This window comes from Pangasianodon hypophthalmus, chromosome 6 (assembly GCF_027358585.1).
Source record: "Pangasianodon hypophthalmus isolate fPanHyp1 chromosome 6, fPanHyp1.pri, whole genome shotgun sequence".
NCBI classification, from domain to species: domain Eukaryota; kingdom Metazoa; phylum Chordata; class Actinopteri; order Siluriformes; family Pangasiidae; genus Pangasianodon; species Pangasianodon hypophthalmus.
Window position 1 is genome coordinate 21,612,523 of NC_069715.1, and position 20,933 is coordinate 21,633,455.

At 37.7% G+C, this 20,933-nt stretch overlaps 1 protein-coding gene across 13 annotated transcripts in view; it reads right to left on the reverse strand.

The window, feature by feature from the left end:
- Window positions 1-561: 561 nt before the first annotated feature.
- ppfia1 (PTPRF interacting protein alpha 1) overlaps window positions 562-20,933 on the reverse strand; it is an 80,093-nt gene continuing 59,721 nt past the window's right edge. For 2 of the 13 annotated variants that reach the window (XM_053234718.1, XM_053234728.1), the window contains 15 exons: window positions 19,480-19,509; window positions 18,051-18,172; window positions 16,856-17,028; window positions 15,829-15,919; window positions 13,286-13,367; window positions 12,911-13,111; window positions 11,371-11,433; window positions 10,952-10,978; window positions 9,709-9,884; window positions 8,964-9,061; window positions 7,844-8,019; window positions 7,489-7,557; window positions 6,768-6,927; window positions 3,424-3,494; window positions 562-1,839 (listed from right to left, as the gene is read on the reverse strand). In XM_053234718.1, the coding sequence (XP_053090693.1) occupies window positions 3,436-3,494; window positions 6,768-6,927; window positions 7,489-7,557; window positions 7,844-8,019; window positions 8,964-9,061; window positions 9,709-9,884; window positions 10,952-10,978; window positions 11,371-11,433; window positions 12,911-13,111; window positions 13,286-13,367; window positions 15,829-15,919; window positions 16,856-17,028; window positions 18,051-18,172; window positions 19,480-19,509 (1,527 nt within the window). In that variant the 3' untranslated portion in view covers window positions 562-1,839; window positions 3,424-3,435. The remainder of the gene's footprint in view (window positions 1,840-3,423; window positions 3,495-6,767; window positions 6,928-7,488; window positions 7,558-7,843; window positions 8,020-8,963; window positions 9,062-9,708; window positions 9,885-10,951; window positions 10,979-11,370; window positions 11,434-12,910; window positions 13,112-13,285; window positions 13,368-15,828; window positions 15,920-16,855; window positions 17,029-18,050; window positions 18,173-19,479; window positions 19,510-20,933) is intronic. The other 11 variants (XM_034305085.2, XM_053234723.1, XM_053234720.1 and 8 more) reach the window with 8 other exon arrangements.

Below are 20,933 nucleotides of genomic sequence, written 5' to 3' on the forward strand. Positions count from 1 at the left end.
CCACAAAATCTAAATCTAATAAACAAATTTAAAAATGTGATGTCATTTAACAAATAATTTAAAATCAATGTTAAGGTTGATTTTTTTCTATAAGTAGATGTTGATTTAACATTTATGGAAGGATCCTCCACTGTCAGAACTTAAGTTTTCCACCAAGAGAGAGTGATCAGGACAGAGGGTGTTGTCTTATTAACTTCAAGAGGGTGGGGGGGAAAAAAGCTGGTAAGAGAACAGGAACTGACTTGCCTTGCACACATTCCACAACAATAAACGTAATGGTTTAAAAGCAAGACGTGTCATACTTTTGTCACTCTGTACAGACCAACATGTTATTTTAATAAAAATGTAATGTTTGTCAAATCGCTGTGGCATTAAAAAGAATAAAACACTTCAGGATGTGCAGTTATAGTAATAGAATCCATTTCACGTGGTGTGTCGCATCAAACCACCCCATCATGGATTACATTCCTACATTCCCACCGCTATGTGCTTTATTCCTTACAAGACTGAACACCTGACTGTACAGACCAACATCTTGTGCAAGAAAGACTCACACAGTGGTATTTTTTAAAGCAAAGACTTAGTCTTTTTATTGGCAGTGGAAAATAGGGATCAGTATTTTTTATTGAAAGGAAGCAATAAATAATACTGTGATAAAAAATAGTTCATAAGTACTCAGACTGTACAGCATTTCTGTTACAAGATCAGAGATTTTTTAACAATGGAGAGAAGAACACATGATTGGAATTGTGCATAAGAGCCTTAAAACCACAAAAAAAGACAAAAGAAAGGGTACGAACTTGAAGTGTTTGTTGGGTCAAAAATATGACTCCCTAAAGTTATAATACAGTCCAGCCTTTATGTTTGATATGACTCATGAGAAGTGTAAAAGGCCATGATCACACAAGGAGAAGCAGAATAAATAAAAACAGAGGGAGGAAGTAAGGCTTAATCAGATGTAGAGTTTAGCCGGAGGGTCAAATCGCGCCATTTTCGGACACTGCAGTTAGAGCTTAGGCCACAGTGAGGTTGGTCCAGCGGAGAACAAGCATGCACACACACACACACCCATCACACACACGCGCACACACACACCTATACACACCTAAGCACACGTCCTTCATGCGTGTCTCATGTGCAGGAGAAAAGGAATGGAGAGATTCAGCATATGGAAAAGGCGACTGCTGAAAGATGCATCCGAAAGTAGCCCTCGTCGTTGCTACCGTGTATGGCTTATCACATGTTTTGGTATCACACAAGAGAAAGAGGAAAAGAGACAGGGGGGGAAATAATAATAATAATATTAATAATAATAATAATAAGTTCCATACAGTCTGTGGAACAAATGCTCTAAGATATGCACCAATTCTGATATTCACATAATACATCATAAAATCAACAGCCAAAAGGATTTTAAGAACAGAAGTAGGGGATGAAATAAAATCACGTCAGTCACAAAATCAGATTCAGCTCAGGTTTCGTCATCACAAACCAAAGATATGGACAATTAAGGAGATGAAGATTATAAAAAAAAAAAAAAAAAAGATTAGATTAGATAGAAATGTACAAACTTCAGATCTGTAATACATTCCGTTACACCTGAAAGAGTTAAACATTATATGAAAAAAGGAGGAGGAGAAAGGCAAATGATGCATAAACATAACTAAATAAATGAAATGTCCCATAAATAGAATAATCCATAAATCTAAAATATGTCCTCTACGGCAGAGACGTCATGATAAACCCTCCAAGATCTCAGAGTTCTTGTGCATTACACTCCCAGCCTGAAGGGGACGCCTCGTCTTCAGAGACTTCACCTATAGAGATAATGAGCATAAACTAAGAGCAGGGAGGACAGGAAAGGAAGACAGATGAGCGCAAGAGGAGACAAATGGAGACACAGACAAGTGGAGAAAGACAGAAAAAGGAGAGGTAGAGACACGTTCGTATTACTGCCTTGAACACTGGAGCATTCGACTCTTTAATTAGCATCAACATGTTAGTGTATTAATAAGAGTTCATCACCGTATTACTTTTCATATCATGATAACTGCCAAACATTATATCCTGGGTTGTGATACATTATTAATTTTATTATCATATTAATATTGTTTATTGCACAACAGCGCAGATGAATTCTCAATTCTCATTGGTCAGAAGGTGTTGATTCATTTTCTATAACAGCATCTCTGACAAATTTCCGGAAGGAGACTTTATTTAGCATTTGTTCATTCATATTTTTCCCCAAAATGAGAGTTTTCAGGACTGAGGAATTTGCACTTTCTTGGTAACGTGACAACGTTGCCTTGTTAGAAAGGAAATCTCTTTGGGAAATAGACACTTGCCAATCATTGGGCCTCATTTATTAAAGCTGTGTGTAAATGTTTGTGTATGCAAAAACAAACTAAAAATGTTCGCCAGATTTCCAAAAGTTTCAGAAGCGCTATATAAAATTATTTAACAAGATGTAATATTATTAATAATAATGTGAGCACTGAATCATCCATCAGCTGAAGCATTTGTTTACAGCTTACGGCTATGTGCAGACTCCATTTATATGAAGGCATTTCTTTTGTTATGATTAAATGATTAGTTTTATTTGTCTTAATTTATAGGTTGATGTTGGCTCACTTTCTTTATTTTGCATATTCTTTAATTAATACCAATAATATAAAACGACTGATTTTCACAACATTTTCTCGAAGGTACTCTTTGTCCATGACCTAGTGAACTAGCATGAGGATGTGTTTTTGATAGAGACGCCGAAGCACATCTATAAGTCGCTCTGGATGAGCACATCCGCTAAGTGCTGTAAACGTAATAAAAAAAAAAAATTAAGGAATTTAAACTCAACAGTATATTCCATATATAAAATTGCAGTAATCCATGCAAATTACATGATTTGAAGTCTTACAAGTCGAGGTTTACGTTAATTAGTTTTCTCACGCATAGATTTACACACACTCAGGAGCACGAGTAGGATACAAACACTTTTCCAAATTACAGGATTTGCATGAATAGCAATTTTCTTGTGTAAATTTTATAAACATATTGTCATTCCCCCAGGGTTTAGTTTAGATTTACATTTTAATGTGTGTGCAGCTTGCTTTAAGTTACTTCACAGCCATATGAAGAACTGGTAATTCAGACTTTATGAATTTATTTATTTATTTATTAGCTAGTGTTAGTGTTAGTCAGCTTGTGTTATACTACACTCTTGAAAAAGTGAGACTGTGTTGTCAGCCATTCTAACATGCTGAATTCTGAATGAGACACAACCAGTGTTCCTAGATATTTAATGATTATCGCAAGCTGTGAAAAAGGGTAGGCAATTATTATGATATGAACATTTCGTATTGCCCCATGTCTAGCACAGATATTAACACGCAACTGTGGGATTGAGTCTGAGCGTTGTTGACTCACCCTGGCTTTGGGTTAGCAGGAATACGTTCGGATTGTAGCAGAGTCGAGCCTCTGAACGCCACTCACACTCCCTGCAGCACCAGCCAGCACATGCACGAGCAGTTAGACACACACACACACACACACACACACACACACACACACACACACACACACAAAACAGTTAGAACTGCATCCTTGGATTAGTCTGTGATTTTCACCAAAACAGAGTAGTTATTAGTTATAATACTATATAAATTGTTTTTAATCGCCACAGAGAGCTTTCAGAGCAATGATGTCACTCTGGTATTGCTGTACATATGAACTATGATGGATGGCTTGTCGGAATGTTATGTCACTACCCTTATTTTATTAATCTTGTGAGACTGAACGCATTTAGTGTTATCATACCAATTACAGCTGTTACACAGCTCATTGTTAACACAGTTTAAAGATTTTGCATTCTTTGTAAAACTAATTTCATTCAGCTAAAAAACCTGAATAGATAACAGTCTGCACCTTATGACGGTGTGGCTCGTTCTGTCTCGGCAAATTACACATGATCCCGCATCTATGCCACTTGAGCACTGCTGTACTTTAGTACCGGTGCTGAATCTGCTTCCCCTGTAAGCTGAGCCGGGACATGGACGTGTAGCTAAACATAGTGCAGACCACTGATCACAGAATCATCCTGATTAATGTTTCCGGCTTGAATTGCTTCTCTACTGGCACAAAAATCTTCAGAAGCATAGTGACGCTACGAAGTTTCTGTCTATTCTCAAATGTTGAAAAGGAGATCAACAATTATTTTATGTTTCAGATAAAAAAAATTTTAAATTTATTTGGCTACTGTAATGTATATGATTTTAAATTTCTTCCATGATCCAGTAAAATCCGCTATCTTCTAGTTAGTGCAAATCACAAAAGGCTTCCTATTTACTTTGCTTGTGCACTACACAGGGTAGAAGATAGCCGCTTCGTGCTTTCATGCACAGAATGACGTCTGACATTCAGCCCCAGGAAATGCATTACTCCATGGGAATTTTTTTTTTTAACGTCATCTGGGCACTAAAACTCGTCTGCATTTGCGCTAAACATTAACTTATTGTCACACCTGACTGTTTGGCAGAGTGGTCAGCCATTAAGTGATGACGTGTTCCCATTTATTTCCACTAAAGGTTAATATATTATCACACTTGTTTGGGTGTGCGAGCTTAAAAAACAATCTCTGTGTCCCGTGCTTATTACTTCACTCTATGAGAGAGATGCATGACAGCATCACACACATGTTAAGGTAAAAGTTTAATGTAATTTTAAGGAGATATGCCATTTCAGTGTTTTTTTTTTTTATTTCAAGTAGTACTGCTGGTGCCTATCAATAGTTATCATGCAATAACCTCCAGAGAAATTCGTCCTACTTTCATAGGCAGCGCTACGGGATGGGACACACACACACCTGCACAGGACACAGGTCCTGAGTTCAGACTTGCTGAGCCGTAGTGAGCCACACTGTTTGGTGAAGAAGCAATTCTAACCCTAGCATATGATTTACTGACAGGCTCTACTCTATACGGCCAACAGTTTGTGGACCCCTGACCATCACACCCATATGTGCTTTTGAACATCCCTAATCCATAACACTTTGCTGTTATAATAACCTTTACTCTTCTGGGGAGGAACAAGGCTGTGGGAATTTGTGCCCATTGAGCTGCAAGAGCATTAGTGAGGTCAGGCATTGATGTTGGGTGAGGAGGTCTGGGGTGCAATCAGCGTTCTAGTTCATCCCGAAGGTGTTCAGTGGGATTGAGGTCAGGGCTCTGTTCAGACCACTCGAGTTCTTCCGCTCCAACCTTGGCAAAGCATGTCTTCATGAACCTCGCATTGTGCACAGGGGCATTATCATGCTGAAACGTGTTCGGGTCCCTTAGTTCCAGTGAAGGGAAATTGTAAAGCTACAGCACACAAAGACATTCTATACAACTGTGTGCTTCTAACTTTGTGGAAACAGTTTGGGGAAGAAGCGCATATGGGGTGTGATGGTCAGGGGTTCACATACACTTTGTCAGATAGTGCACCTTCTGCTGCTAAACTCCTAATACTGAGGGGCGCTGACCTCATTCTGACACAGACTTGAAGATCCTGATTCAAGATACTATTGACCTGAGATTAGCTACTGTAGTGACTGAGTTCAGCTATATTGCATAACTGTGGCTTTATTCACTTTGGCAATGCAAATGCCTATTTTTCTTTAATTACTCTTCAGCCACACTCTCATTGAACTGCTCTGCTCTCTTATTTGCAAGTGAAAAATTTTTAAATGGTCTTCCTGAACAGAGTGGAAAGTGCGTCAATGCCTATTTTACATCATGTGTAGCCAATACTACTGTTGCCACACACACACACACATACACACACAGCCAAACTGACAATCATGCAACAGGCATTTGTAAGTAGTAAGCACACCTGAGTGATACATGTCAATTCACAAGGAACTACACACAGATCCTTATTTCACTCTAAAGCCCAGAACACACTGGTCCAACATTCCCCAGTACACACCATCAACATAATACTGCCTGTTAGCTTTATAAGTACCAAGCCAAATGAACTGGTGTGAAAGGGGAGAACTACACAATCACACACCTGTATGATGTCCCATCATGCTTGGGTTTGCTGGTGTGTTGGACAATGCAGATGTGCAGGTGAACGCTGGTATGTAACAATGCTGGTGATTGATGCAGAATAATGTGTTTTGGCCAACATTAGTGTGTTGGGGTGTTTGTTAATGTCTTTGTTGAAGAACACGTGTGTATTTTCAATAGTAAATGTATTTTTTAGGGCATGATGCTGAAAGTTGGTGTGTATTAGGCAATGTTGACGTTTGTTGTCTGGTAAAGAATACTGGTGTTTGATGGTTTATGATAGTAAATGTTGCTGTGTATTGGACAATGGTGCAGTTTGTTGTTGTCTAGTAGAGAATGCTGGTGTTTAATGGTATTTGATGGTAAATGTTGCTGTGTATTAGGCAATGCTGGTCTTTGGAAAAGAATGTTGGTGTTCGATGGTATTTGATGGTGTATGTTGGTGTGTATTGGGCAATGTTAGTGTTTGTTGTTGTTTGATAGAGAATGTTGGTGTTCGATGGTATTTGACGGTGTATGTTGGTGTGTATTGGGCAATGTTAGTGCTTGTCGTTGTTTGATAGAGAATGTTGGTGTTCAGTGGTATCTGATGGTGTGTTTTGGGCAGTGTTGGTGTTTGATTCTGTTTGGTAAAGAATCTTGGTGGTTGATGGTGTTTGTTGGTGTGTATTTGGATAATATTAGCTGAGTGTGCTCTGGAATGATTTTTAAAGATGTGTGTACCGTCCAGCTGGTGTTTCTTTGGCTGTATGGCAGGTGAAGTGGATGTGCTGTTGGTCACTCTGAAGTTAGCGGGCAGTGTATCGGAGCTGAAGCCACGGACATCTTTGGGCCGAAACTTCTTCCTCCAGGAGGGAGCTCGTCTGAAATTCTTATCATCATCCTGCAGGTATGGAAGAAGGGGGGAAAAAAGTGTGTTCCACTATGCCATTTTACCAGTGAACTCATAATAATCCTGCTGATGAGAGGCAGGAGGAGAGTGGTTGAGCAAGACTGTTAGGAAAGAGGACAGCCTAGTTGATTCGGTTATTGCAGAGCACGTTATTATTAGAAACCAGACATGCACATTTTTGTGTAACAGAGTTAAATTCACATTATTCCCACAGCACTTTTACTTAGTGGCTCAAATGGCCAGCTTCTGTTTTGCCTATTAAAATAGAATTCGGGAAAATGTTGCACAGGATACCAACACAAGGTAATTTATGCTTCTTTTGGTTCTATTTTTGTAAGTTGTTTTGTTTGTGTTTTTGAATTTAATGCTTATAATTTTGCTTCTTTTTTGTTTTAGTTTACATTGTCTACAATAACCACATAGGAAGAATGAAGGTTTGCTTTATTAGGCTGTGTTTATGCACATTTCATTTTTTTCTGATTGAATCAAGTTTCTTTACGTAAAGTGAGTAAAGTATTGAATGTTTGTGTGCGTGTTTGAGAGAGAACAGACCTCCTCTAGTTTCCGCTCTGTTCCCATAGCAAGCAGGTTATTGTATTCTCGCTCCAGAAGTGATCTTGCCTACAGTGGAGACAACAACAGATATACAAACAAAAAGTTAATAATACAGTCAGACTGTGATAAAATATAACGTATATGCACAACAATACAAGCATCAATGGATGGGGAAAAAAGTAAGAATGCTTCTGTGTTGCGCCTGTATGTAATTATATAATAATGTGTAATTTTATATAATGACCCTATTACAATTTTCTATTGGACATTAAAAAAAATGAAGAAATGCTATTCTATATTCTCCTTTTACCCACCTTTTTACTTATTTATTCATTTATAACTACATGCCCACCTGTGTGCTCTGAGTGGGGATCTGCAGCAGCAGGGCGAGTGTGTTGTGATCAAATGTTTCATCGAGGGCCACTAGCGCTCCATGCACACCACTCTCCTGCAGGTTGTGTGCATATTCCTTCAACCCAATAAACTGCACCCATTTAATCAAACGCTCGTTACTCCACACTAGAACATCTGCATACATAAAAAGAAAAAAAAATTGTTTTGACTGGATGAACAAGGAACAAGTGCATTGAAATAATGGCCTTATCCGGTCATAACAGGATACCAGGGGAACACTTCTTGCCTAAAAGCATAGTGCCAGCAGTAAAGATTGGTGGAGGTGGAATAATGGTCTGGGGCTGTTTTTCAGGGTTTGTGCTGGACCCCTTAGTTCCAGTGAAACGTAATGTTAATGCTACAGCATACATAGACCTTCTAGGCAATTGTGTGCTTCCAACTTTGTGGCAAGAGACTGGGGAAGGCCCTTTCCTATTCCAGCATGACAATGCCCTTGCACAAAAAGCAAGGTTTACAAAGACCTGGTTTGCTAATGTTATTGTTGAAGAGTGGCCTACACAGAGCTCTGACCTCAACCCCACTGAACACCTTTGGTATGGATTGGACAGCTGACTGTGTGCCAGGCCGTCCTGACCTCACCTAATGCTCTTGTTGTTGAATACACACAAATCCCCACAACCATGCTCCAAAATCTGATGGAAAGCCTTCCCAGAAGAGTGGAGGCTGTTAGAATTGCCCATGGTTATAGACTAAGAAGTTCAACAAGTACACGAGTGTGCTGGTCAGGTGTACACACACTTTTGGCCATATAGTGTTTACACTTTGTTTATTCACTGCATCTAGCAGTCCTGTGCATAAAATGATTCCAGGCTGCCCAATAATAGTTACTAAAACATTTACTCCTTTAACAGCAACTATGCGATAATTCTATTATATCAGTGTTTCTCAAATAAGGGTACTTACAGATACTCTGGGTACTTTGCAGACCAGGAAAAATTTTAGCACATAATATTTTTTGGTACTCCAACCAAAAACATTTGAAAACCACTGTATTATATTATGTGTAGTAACTTATTTATCAAAGTCACAATGATTTTAGCATGTCCTGGCAGACTGACCTTTAACCTCCATCTGGGATTCCTCTCGTCTTTTCTCAAGCTCTTTCCGGTCATAATTTAGCCTCCTCAAACACATCACCCCACACTGGAAACTGTTTCTGTTAGATAAAAGACAAACACGTAAAAACACACACACACAGTACAGATGAGCTGTAAAAGGAATATAGTCAGATCTAAAAGTCTGACTGCATCAAGACATTTATATGATTGTTATTAAATTAATGTCCAGTCAACAGGCTAGTCCATGTCCATACTGAAAGACATTTACCGATTAACTGACTTATCTATAGATCTGTGTATCATGAGCATTGGCCTATACACTTTTATTACATGAAAAATAAATATTAAACAAATCAAAGAGCTGGTCTGCCCAAACAGGAACAAAATACAGCCCCCATATACATTCCACCGCTGGGTAGAAAGTAAACCCATTTCTATTTCCTCACTCAGGTCCAGCCAGACATTTTTTTTGCAGCATATAGACTAAGTGATACGGCTCAGTTGAACACATTTCCAGTATGTTGGCTCTAGCACCCTTCCCATCAAACCCTGTTACTTTATATTTTATTTTCTGGACCTTTGGACCACTTTCTTCCCTCAAATAAAATAAAGATGTGCTTGAAGACCATATGAAACCATGACATCCAGATACATTTAGATGTTTTTGGACTTTTGGGACATGAATGTATGGACAGAATTGATCATTGCTTCTCAGTATACTTAATTTAACAGTTTTCTGGTGTACCTGTGGAAGCTGTCCACCATCTTTAGCTGACCACGCAGATCTTTCTTGGTTAGATGGTCCAGCATACGTGCGTCCACTAGCGACTCCATGAAGTAACTGCGGTACTGAGGCAAACCCAGGCTGGGCAACCACTCGTTCCCGATCCACTCGTGGTTCATGTCTCCATAAGCGAGAGTCTGCACATGCACATACAAAATAAGCACTAGATACAAGTGGACTTTATTATGCTAATTTCCGGCACCTAACTGATGATGATGATGATGATGATTAAATAATGAAGTTTCAGTGTTGGGACTGAAAAGAGGTCACACTTGCAGTGAAGTGAGTTTGTTAGCTTAAAGAAAATGTAAATGCTGAGACTCTCAAGCCGCCTTTTTCTTCCAACATAAATTCTAGATCAAACTCAGGAAACGCTTTTGCACTGCAGAGACCCGTCACTCCAAACAAAGAAGTGCAAGAGGGAAAAATATGGAAACAAGGACTTCAAAGCCATTTAACAAAATGCATTTAGACTGCCTTAAAAGGATTTAATATTGGTTTTGATTAAATAAGGTTTGATTTCATTTCTGAAAATTAGAAGCCTATGTTTTTATGCCTTTAAAAAGCATCATTATTTAGATAAATGTATTACCTGATCATAAACTCTTATTATAACAGAAAGATTTGATTAATTACCACCATGTAATTTTTTTTTCACATGCCAAATGGTATGTATCAGTATAATCACTAAATTAAAAGCCTTCACATATAGGAGTGTGTGTAATTTCACAGTCTGCTACACAGTTCAGCAAGTGGCACTTAACACTCCCTATGGTGGACTGCTACAGAGTGTGTGTACATGTGTGTGTGTGTGTGTGTGTGTGTGTGTGTGTGTGTGTGTGTGTGCTAGTGCATTCCATCAGATGCCACGTTCCATCTTCTGCAACAATTTCACAATGTCCTCATGAAGTGGTGAATTTACTCACAGCAAATCTATGAAGCTAAGCTAGCTGACTCCTTACCGTAGTTCCACATGACTCACTAAAACTCACTGCTTGAATTAGCAACATCCGAGTAAGATTAACATCCTCTCGAATATCCTATATGAAGTATTAGCACAGTTCCTTCATAGGAACAGGTTGAGGAGGTTATCACTAATAATACGACTTCATAACCCACTATGTGAGTCTTGGTATTTTCACATGATTAGTGATTATTGGTTAAGTTGAGAAGAAAAAAAAAAGCAAAAGAGAGAGATTCGAACCTGGGCCCAGCTGCCCTCGTCATCCTCCTGGTGTTAGCATGGTTAGCGTTAGCATGAGGGAAAGTCAGAGAGGACTGTTAGTGAGTCATTAAAGCGGTTATCATAGCATTAGTGTGAAAGCAAGCACACACACACACGCGCACACACACACAATACCTAAATAGAATTGAGCTATAGTAGAATTGTGTACTCATACACACACTTTCTCGATCTCACCATCTGCTAGTGACCTCTCCTCTCTCTGTCTCTTTCATACACAAACCATTTCTTACTTACACAAACACATTATCTTAAACACATACACCACAGACGGAGTATTAAATAAGGGACACAGAAGGTTTTAGCAATAAATTAAAGAGGATAAATAAATAAAGGGTATTAGGGGTTAGGGGTGAACTTGTCCAGATCAGGTCACTAACCGTGGGTGGTGTAGCTGCCAGGCTCTCCATCTCCTCATGCGTAACCCACACATTCCCCGTGGACTAAACACCCCCGATCACATGACCCATTGCATGACCCGCCACAAGAGTGAATCCGTGAGTGAGGAAAACGGAGCGAGTGGAGAGAGGGATGAGTAACAGAACAAATCAGTCAGGCAGAGAGAAACAGTTATTCTTCAAGCACCAAGCATTCAGATCTTCATGTGTGTGTGTCAATGTTATTGTGTTTTTTTCGTTCAGATGGTAACATGCTTTATTTGGAAGGCAGCTGCTTCAGGGCAACATCTCGTGCATCCTTCTAAGTGTAGCCAATCACAGAATTCTGCTCATCCTGCTATTAAGGCAAGAGAACACTAATCTAATCTAAATGTTTACACTGGCAACCAACAAGGAGCTTGAATTGCTTGTGGTTTGTTTCTAACGGGTGTGTAGCGACAGCTGTCCAGGGTTTTTGTTTGTTTGTTCATTTGTTTGTTAGCTCAATTGAGAAACTGAAATCGTGGCTCCGTGTTGCACGTGCACATAGAAAATGGATGCTCGTCTGTCATTTTGTCGCTGGCTGTCAAGCGACAAGCGGTCCTGAACATGATGTTCAGTTTTTGTTCAGTTAAAATACGACCCAATGAAACAGCTACCTTTACAAGGATGTGGATAGTAAGGCAGTTGCCTCCTCAGTGAAACACTGCTAGTGTATGTTAGTCAACATGAGGAAGAGAAGAGTCATGCTCCAGTCAGGATAGAGAGAGAGAAAGAGAGGGACAGAAATAGAGTGAAAGTGCACAACAGAAAACACTTTACCAAAATAATGAACTCATTAATAGGAAATGTTCTGTTCATGGAAGTATTGCAAAACAGGACAGATATCTTAAGTAAGTAGAGATTTCGGACGTGATTTTTTTTTTTTTTTTGGAAAGCATCCTAGCTTGATTGTACACTTTTAGCTAGATCAGGATTATTTGCCTCTTAAGAGGTTCTACTTAGAGCCTTCTCTCAAAGAGAAACTCTCTGTTGTAGAGTCTCTAACTAGAACATTTGGGACATGGCAAAGAACCATTTATAGCAAGTTTAATCTTGTACAGACAATTATATATTCTGCTCCTTATGTTTGTGTGCTACAAAAGGCTATGTAGAGATTTTTCCACTGCACATTTAAGAAGAAGAGTCAGAGCACACAGGAAGCATTTCCCCCCCACCTGAGACTGAAATGGCCACAATAAAAACCATTAATGGACAAATAACTGGCTTATATTGGCTGCAACACAAATACTGACCGAAAGGCTAATTTAATCAATGATACAAAAAAAGAGGAAAAAAAAAAAAAAAAAAAAAGCAGCAGTTTTTTATTTTTTGTTTGTTTTCTGGTGCCAAAAGTTCTGGTGTAGTGAAAAATAGTTCTTAAAAGAGCCATCTTGGATAAGCCAATCAAATAATTAGAAAAAGAAAAAAAAAAAAAACTACAGGATGGTTTTGGCATTTGCAGAGTTAGTGATGTACACCCAAAGGCCAAAGTGTGTGTTACCGTTCTGGAAGTAGGCGGAGCCGAAGGGCTGGTTAATGACATGATTTCCTGGATGGCGAGGCGCAGTTTGAGGCGATGCAGTGGGTTACTGATGCCGATCTCTCTTTGGATCTCGGTGTCTGATAGAGCAGACATGATGGCTCCGCTCTTCACGTTGGCACGGCAGGCTGCCACGTACCACGCTGGCATTCCCACCCACAGCTGCAAAACATCAGCATTACAGGTTTGATTTTACTGGTTTTAATCTTATTAACATTTCCACCTTTCCACCCTTAGGGAAACACTTGGTCTGGATTCTAGGTTCCCTTGTAAGTTGCTCTGGAGGAGCCAATGAATAGATAGAAAGACTGAAAATGTGAGTAAATGCTTTTGTACCTCCAGCCAGACAACTACAGTAGGTCCATCCCACTGGGCGAAAGGAAGCCCCTGCCTACGGGCTTCTTCCAGCAATTCATGCCTAAAAACACAAAGACATTATCACATGGGCATAAAACACTGGCATGCACCCAACCACCCACCCACATACACACACACACACACACGTGAATAAAAAGCACCTCAGAGTTAAAACCCTCACACAGAAGTCCCATTCGCACATGCTGATGCAGCAGATATAGTCCAAAGACCTATCAGTAATTTATTTTTCTTAGCTTTAACAGGCAGTTCTGTTCCAAAACAAATGGAAAAGAAGGAAACGGAACATGCATTACAAGCAAAACCATATTAACCATTTCTCTCTCTAACGCACCCAAAACACAGCAGGATGAAATGTAAAATATAATACTTTAGATAACTGAATGTCTATACCAACGATAAAGATATTTCTGATTTGTATTTCTTATTCTTCAGGGCTAGGCACTGTACGTACACATGTCTAATACGTGTCTAACTAATGCGTCAATTATTAAATGTCTACAATATGTTTGATTTGGGTTTTATAAAATATGGATTAAAGTTTAAAAAACAGGTTTGGTTGTTTTTGATATAATAAAAAAATTTATATAATCTGTGTATGATGTATGATCTTTTCTATTCAAGAGTTAAACATGAATAATAACTGCTATAATGAATAATAACGTAAGAGCCGCATATTATAACTTACATTACTGATTTACTTTTTTTTTTTTTTTTTTTTATTTAAGCATCAAATACAGAAAATATAACTAATAAAAGCAGAGACTGAGTAATACTGCTAGACAAAATATTAATTATGAGCAATGAGCAGCTCAAGGCAGATGATGGTGTGGTGATTTATAAACTGATAATGTCTGTAATCTGTCTGTAATTATGCTTCTGTTTTCTCTTTTCTAGGGTTTATGAGTAACCACATCAGATTCTGTTCATCTCCTCCAACAAGAAAAATCAACTGGTTTTTTTTTAATTAATAATTCATTTTAATTTATTATTAATTCATTTCATTAATAATAATATAAATTAATAATTCATTTCAACTGTTACTGTTTATAACAAGTCACAGCTTAAAAATCAGTGATCAAATAGTGATTATGAGTTCTACAAGGACCTGATTTTACAAGTAGAAAATTCATAATCATGGAAATTCCAGCATGATGTGAATGTATAATGCACAGATAACTGCTAGGTTTAGAGACTACAGGGCAAATTTCACTGCTGGTTTCCTAAAAATCATAAATATCTAAATGTAAAAAGAAAAAACCCAAAGACTAGTCAGTATATATAGAACGTCGCTCTTATAGTTACTTGAAATAATACTCTAGTCAGGTATGAGTATGTTTATACTAAATTCATATTAATATAATGCACCATAAATGAGTTGTTCCCAATAGAAGAAGACATAAGGAGGGATTTACTACAATTTTTATGGAGCTTATAGTTTTTGGGTGTATTTTATCTGGCTGTCCTGTTCATCATAGTGCTTTTATAACCCTAATTTTAGGCATGAAGCCTAAAACACACTTTTATACATAAAGAAAGCCAGCCACTGTCATCTTTTTGAACTGCTGCTGATGCTTATAGAAGTCCATGACTGACACTGATCAATGAAAGAAAAAAAAAAAATCTATTAAAAAAAATAAAAAATAAATAAATCAGTCATCAAATACCAGCTGTAACCACCAGATGGCCTCATTTCTCCTTTGCACCATCAACACACATTTAACAATTTCTTGTAAGAAATTCAAACTCGAAACCCTGTAAAGATTTATTTTACATGCATGTCTGAGTGTATTCAAGTTAGTAAAAGAGCAGGCAGTTGAAAAAGTCACGACTGGCATGCAGTTCTTCATGCTTGCAACACTTATTAAAACTCAGAAGGCAAAAAGAGGTGAAGCGAAAGCAAAATAAAGCCACTTACCCTGTTTTTGGACTAAAAAAAGATGGAATAAGAAAGATGGGAAAACAAAAATGAGCCAACTAAAGCGTGACGTGAAGGCAAATCAAACCTGGTGAGCCACACACAAATGAGCAAAAACAGCTACTGTGTAAGTGTAAAGCTGCTTTAAAAATACCAATAGAATGAAATTTAAAAAAAAAAAAAAAAAAAAAAAAAAATGAAAGCGAAGGCACTTTCATTAAAATGGATAAACATCATAAAAAATGATGGGCGTGATGAGTAAAAGATGACAGACGCGTCCGAAATCGGAACCTTTCCTGCATATTGAGCCAATAATTACATTCCTTGTGCTTTATGTTATTGCAGTAATTTTACTGGATAATATAATATAATTCTCAGTTGACCTGCTAAAGAGCTCAGAAGTATAGAACAATGAAATATTTTCATATGTATATACAGCATGCTGCCATTTAAAAAAAAAAAAAAATCAATGTAAGTAGTAATAACATAAAACTTCTACTTTCTATTCACTGCCCGTAAATATGATATTAATGGGTTATTTTTTTAAATTTAGTAATTTCTGGTGACGAAAATGTAGTGAACTTACTTCTTCTGCAGCTTCCTGTTCTTTTCACCAGGGCCTCCGAGTTTGCCCAGCCCCACTGAATCCTGGGAAGCTTCTCCCTCTGGAGTACCTCCTATCATGATAATACAGTAATAAATGAACACATAAGAAGCATGTTCGGAGCTGCTTTAGCTTCAACTGATCAAAACTATATGAATTTTCCAGTCCATGCCTAGCTAAAGATCCAATATGTGTTACATGAGCAGTGACTTTTAATGCTACTGGTAAAATAAATAGGATCATGTGAACATAGTAAATTGTTATTGGATTTAAACTGTATTTAAATTGCACTTATTTGTGTTAAAAAAAAAAAAAAAAATGCATAATGCCTCCCTTACTCCAAACTGAAGTGTCTGAAGTAGCTAAGGATGTCTATCTCACCCAAAAACCTTTTCTATAAATATCTGCCTCAAAGTTCATCTGTAATGTTACACAGACTTGCTGATATGGTTTAGGATGCAGTAAGACTAACTGTAATCTATAAACATTATTTAAAAAAATAAAAAAATAAATAAATAAATTGAATACTGTTCCGCCCCTGGCCCCGCCTCCCAGAGTCTGACAGTGGAAGTGTACCAGAAAGCTGGAAATTACATGGATCAATATCATCGTAACAATATAGCTATAACAATTACATAATATGTAACAGTGTTATAGCTTAACAATGTTATTGGAAACAAGGACATAAATACTGGAGCATGTATTCATGAATTTTCACTACCAAAGCTAGTGAAAATATTAAGAAGTACAGTTCAGACACCAAACATGTCTTGGCTAATTGACAACATCTGGGCTAAGAGCGACAATGTGTAAATTAGAATTTATATACAATTCTTTAATTTAAATGAATCGCTATGATGCTTATGGTGAGAATTAGGCCTGCACATGATTTGTGAAAGATAAGATTTGTGACAAGACTTTCAAAATTCAAGACTAAATTATGCAACATCACTGAAATACTGTGAGTTGTTTACATTTAATTAAAGTTCGTTTGATTAAAAGTTTAAACCTTGGCTGGAGGAGTCTTTTCCTGGAAGACTTGGCCTTCCTTTCTCCTTTTTGCCAAAGAAACGGCCGATGGAAGACTTGATGCTTTTCTTCTTGGCGGTTTTATTGAGGGAGTCCTGACTACTGTTACTGCTGCTGGGGTTACTGCCCTGTCCGTCCTGCATTGCAGAAATACTGCCAACACACACACACACACACACGCGTATTTCAATTATAATACTTGTGATTGAAAACAGAAAGGGAAGAAAAAAAAAAAAAAAAACACCACACACAGACCAACATGGAAGATTTTATATCACAGCATTGCTGAATTGCAGAATCGTCTAATCTGATTGGTCAGAATGTGTTGAATAATTTTCTACAGCACAGCCCTGACACCGGCTCTGGCTGTAATTTAAATAATTTACATACACACTACAGGTTTATATTAATATACCAGGTTTAATAAGTTTCTAGTAACAACTTATTCACAGGGACTTGTATTGTGCGTGCTCCACATAATCTATGTCTTTTAATAAAGAGATTTATGAATAGCTGGTTATCTAACAAAAGAAAAAAATGTATAATGGTTGATATGGTGAAGCTCGTTGTTTATTTAACATTTTATGGAAGGAGTCTTGTGTGTCAGGGTTTTGTAACAGTCAGTAAGTTTTCCACCACAGGAAGGTCACAGCACGTGCTGCTGTGTTTTATTCCTGACATATTGTTGTGTATACATTTGTTGTAGAGTTGTGTATACAGCGTTTTATATCACTCTGGTTTTAGTCTTCTCCTCAAAAACATTGTTTAGCATGTCTCATTTGCTTTCCAAGCTTCTTATTTACACTTTCTGGCAGATCGATATAGGTGAACTAGATGATTGCCTGAGACAGAACTAGAGTAAAAGCAGCCATATAGTCTAGAAAACTATTTTCTTGTATGTGTGCTTTGGAAAAACATCAGTCAGAATTATCAGCTGGGTTTGTGAGTTGGAATGTCATTTATTCAACATCTACATATAGTCCTGGTGTTGGTATAAGGTATCTGGAACCAGGTTAATGGAACGTTACTTAACAAGGGCTCAAAATGTGAGTGCCTAGAGTTGTTATATTTCAGGGATATTGTTTATTGTCTGTTGTGAGCTAATGACGCAAATTTGGCACAATTATATTTGCTACATGCCTCAAACTAATACTTTTTCATTATTATTACCGTACCTTCGGATGTCTCGGATGTCCTCGTGACTGGCAGCATGCCCTCCTTTATTGAGCCTCGTTGAGCGAGGAGTAGACGGAGGTGATGTCTCACATCTGATAGACGCTTTGTCGTCCTGCGCAGGCTGATCGACAGAAACAAAACACAAACTATAATTAACCCACAAGCCCAAGTGAGCGCCGGCCGGCCCAGGCTTAGCGCTGGAGAAAGAAAGTCAGCGGCTAAAATATAAAGTCAGGACTTTAAGGGCTATGCAAAGTACACTGAAGTAATAAACTCTGAGGTTAAGTTATAAGCAAGGAGTCATTTCACATTTCCAAGCACACAGCAGCCGGTTACACCAGACTTGTAAAACTTCAGAAAAACTTCAAATGTTGCGCAAAACCAAAATTACACTCTTTGAAATTCACACTCAATTAACTGTCACCTCTTGGGAATCCTGGAGCTCTGAAGTCTAGCAACTCCTTTTTATGTTCATTTTCTTTTACTTTTAAAATTAAGCAAAATGTAGGTCTGTAAATGACTATTTCCTTTTATTTAATTTGGTAAAAATAAATTAAAAAAAAGCACTAGAGGGATTTCATTTATAACAAAAAGTAAAATTTTTACATATTAATAAACAATTTTAAAATATTAATTAAAAAAAAATTATAGTAATAAAGATAAAATGTACTTTATTTTTTAGAAGTAGATTTATATATATAAATCATAGGTCAAGTGATAAAAAATTAATCTATGACCAAGGAGAATCTAATTAGTTTTTTTACATTTTAAATTTTTAAATAAGCATTTTTATAACAGGACTTAAGAGAATGTAAATTGTGGCACAGTAATAGACATTTTCTGAGGTTGTGAGCTGTAGGCAAGAAATCATTTCAAACATCACACACCAGCCAATTAGTCTAGACTCGTAAAACATCAAAACAAGTCAATGAAAGTTGAGAAAAAAAAAAAGACAGTTTTTAAACAGGCACACAGACACTAAGCTAAAACACAAAGATCATAGTGTAAAATGCAATAAGTTTAATAATGAATAATTTCTACAGCTGGGTTGAACTGCCTGAGTGAGCCCTGTTCTTAATGTCATCTGTTATCAAACACTAATCCTCAGCTCATCACATGAGCCTTATTATTCAAGAATCTGTTATTTACACCTAAGCATCTTCACATGACCTACCATTCTAACATAGTGTTAAATGTACGACTCCGTATGTACAATAAGACATGAAATACTGTTCATGGGGAAAAAAAATAGTGTTTTATAACAAATCAAATAAAAACAGTTCTCAGTATAGTGAACTCTTAGACACGACTGTATGCAAGAAGTTCAATGCCAAAAATATTTATAAAAAGAAAGAAAGAAAGAAAGAGAAAATGAGAGAAAAAGATGCAGAAAAGAGGACAAACCCAGCCGTGGCTCGAATAATTTACCTTCCTACGATGCTTCCGCAAATCACTAGGCTGTCGGAAGCATGCGAAGCAAACAAGGGGGAAAAAAAGAGCAAGAGTTAGTGGCACAGCAACCAGAGAGAACAAACCAGAGCTGAAAAACACACTGCAAGCACAGGATGGAGAAGCACGCACACACACACACACACACACACACACACACACACACACACACACACACACACACGGCATGTGCCGATATGACATCATTACTATAATAACTACCTGCCTGTTCACAATTATCACATTAATTTTAAATAATGAATCAATAGAGAATGCGTTATTCCTCGTCTGAAATCACAGTTCTGTCAACAATATGTTATAAACTTTTACTTTTTTGTGTGGTAAGCACGGAATTCCCTTCTTAAGGACACCATCTAAATTCCACTAAACCTGCTAGACTGTATAGAAAATATTTAGTAGCTAAGTACTAACCACGCTAGCCAGCTATTTAACCATCTATGCTGATCTTCCCCAATGACAATGATAACAGTAACTACCTTATTTACTAGCTAACTTTAGTAAACTGATACTCAATTTAATGTGCCTCATAAGTAATCCCACGTTCTCTTTGTTTAAGCTATAAGGCTAATCACACAGGTGATGTTATCCATGATGCCTGGGAAGAAGAGAAGAAATCACATCAAACCAAAAGCGATGGACTTTTCTGATCTCTCACTCTGAGCTTGTACATACAAATGCTTCAATGTACAATATGACACTAGATTAAAAATGGATCAAAATCTGTGTTTAAACTGCAGTATGTTCCATGCAGCCGAGGGCGTTTGCTTTTCTTTCTCAGCCGGCATTTCCGCAGCAAGCAGCCGTTCGGAATGGCGTGCTATCACGAAGGTCTAATTGCCCATTTCCTTTTAAATCCACTCCCAAAAAAAAACAGGGAGGGAGACTGCTGTAAGAGATACTGCACAGCACACTGTAGCGTGTGGCTCATTAATACACCCTTTATGAGGGTGTTAGTGTGTGCTACCGTGTCAGCGCATGTGTCAGCTGGCGTTTTCAATTTACAATGATTGCTGTTTCTTCAAATCTTACACCTAAATAATGTAAATACTACAATTATATAACAGCAATATAACAACTAACATAACTAACACAAAAAAGTAGGGATAATAATAACAATACAATATATTTTCAAATGTCACAATATATATTGTTAGTAGTAATTTTTTTGAAAAATACTTATCAGTAATCTGCATAACCTCAGAGTGAGAGGGTCAGACTAAGTGGCAGTGATGGTACCTGAGCTATGAAGGGAGCAGGGCTAAACAGAGGAGTGGTGTTAGAGGTGAAATACGGCGAGTAAGCTACGGTCTGATGGGAGAGTGAGCTCTGGATCACATACGGCTCATAGCAGCATTGCTGGGACATACACACAGGAGACGTCAGTAACGCATACGCGCTTCATTTCCACTAAA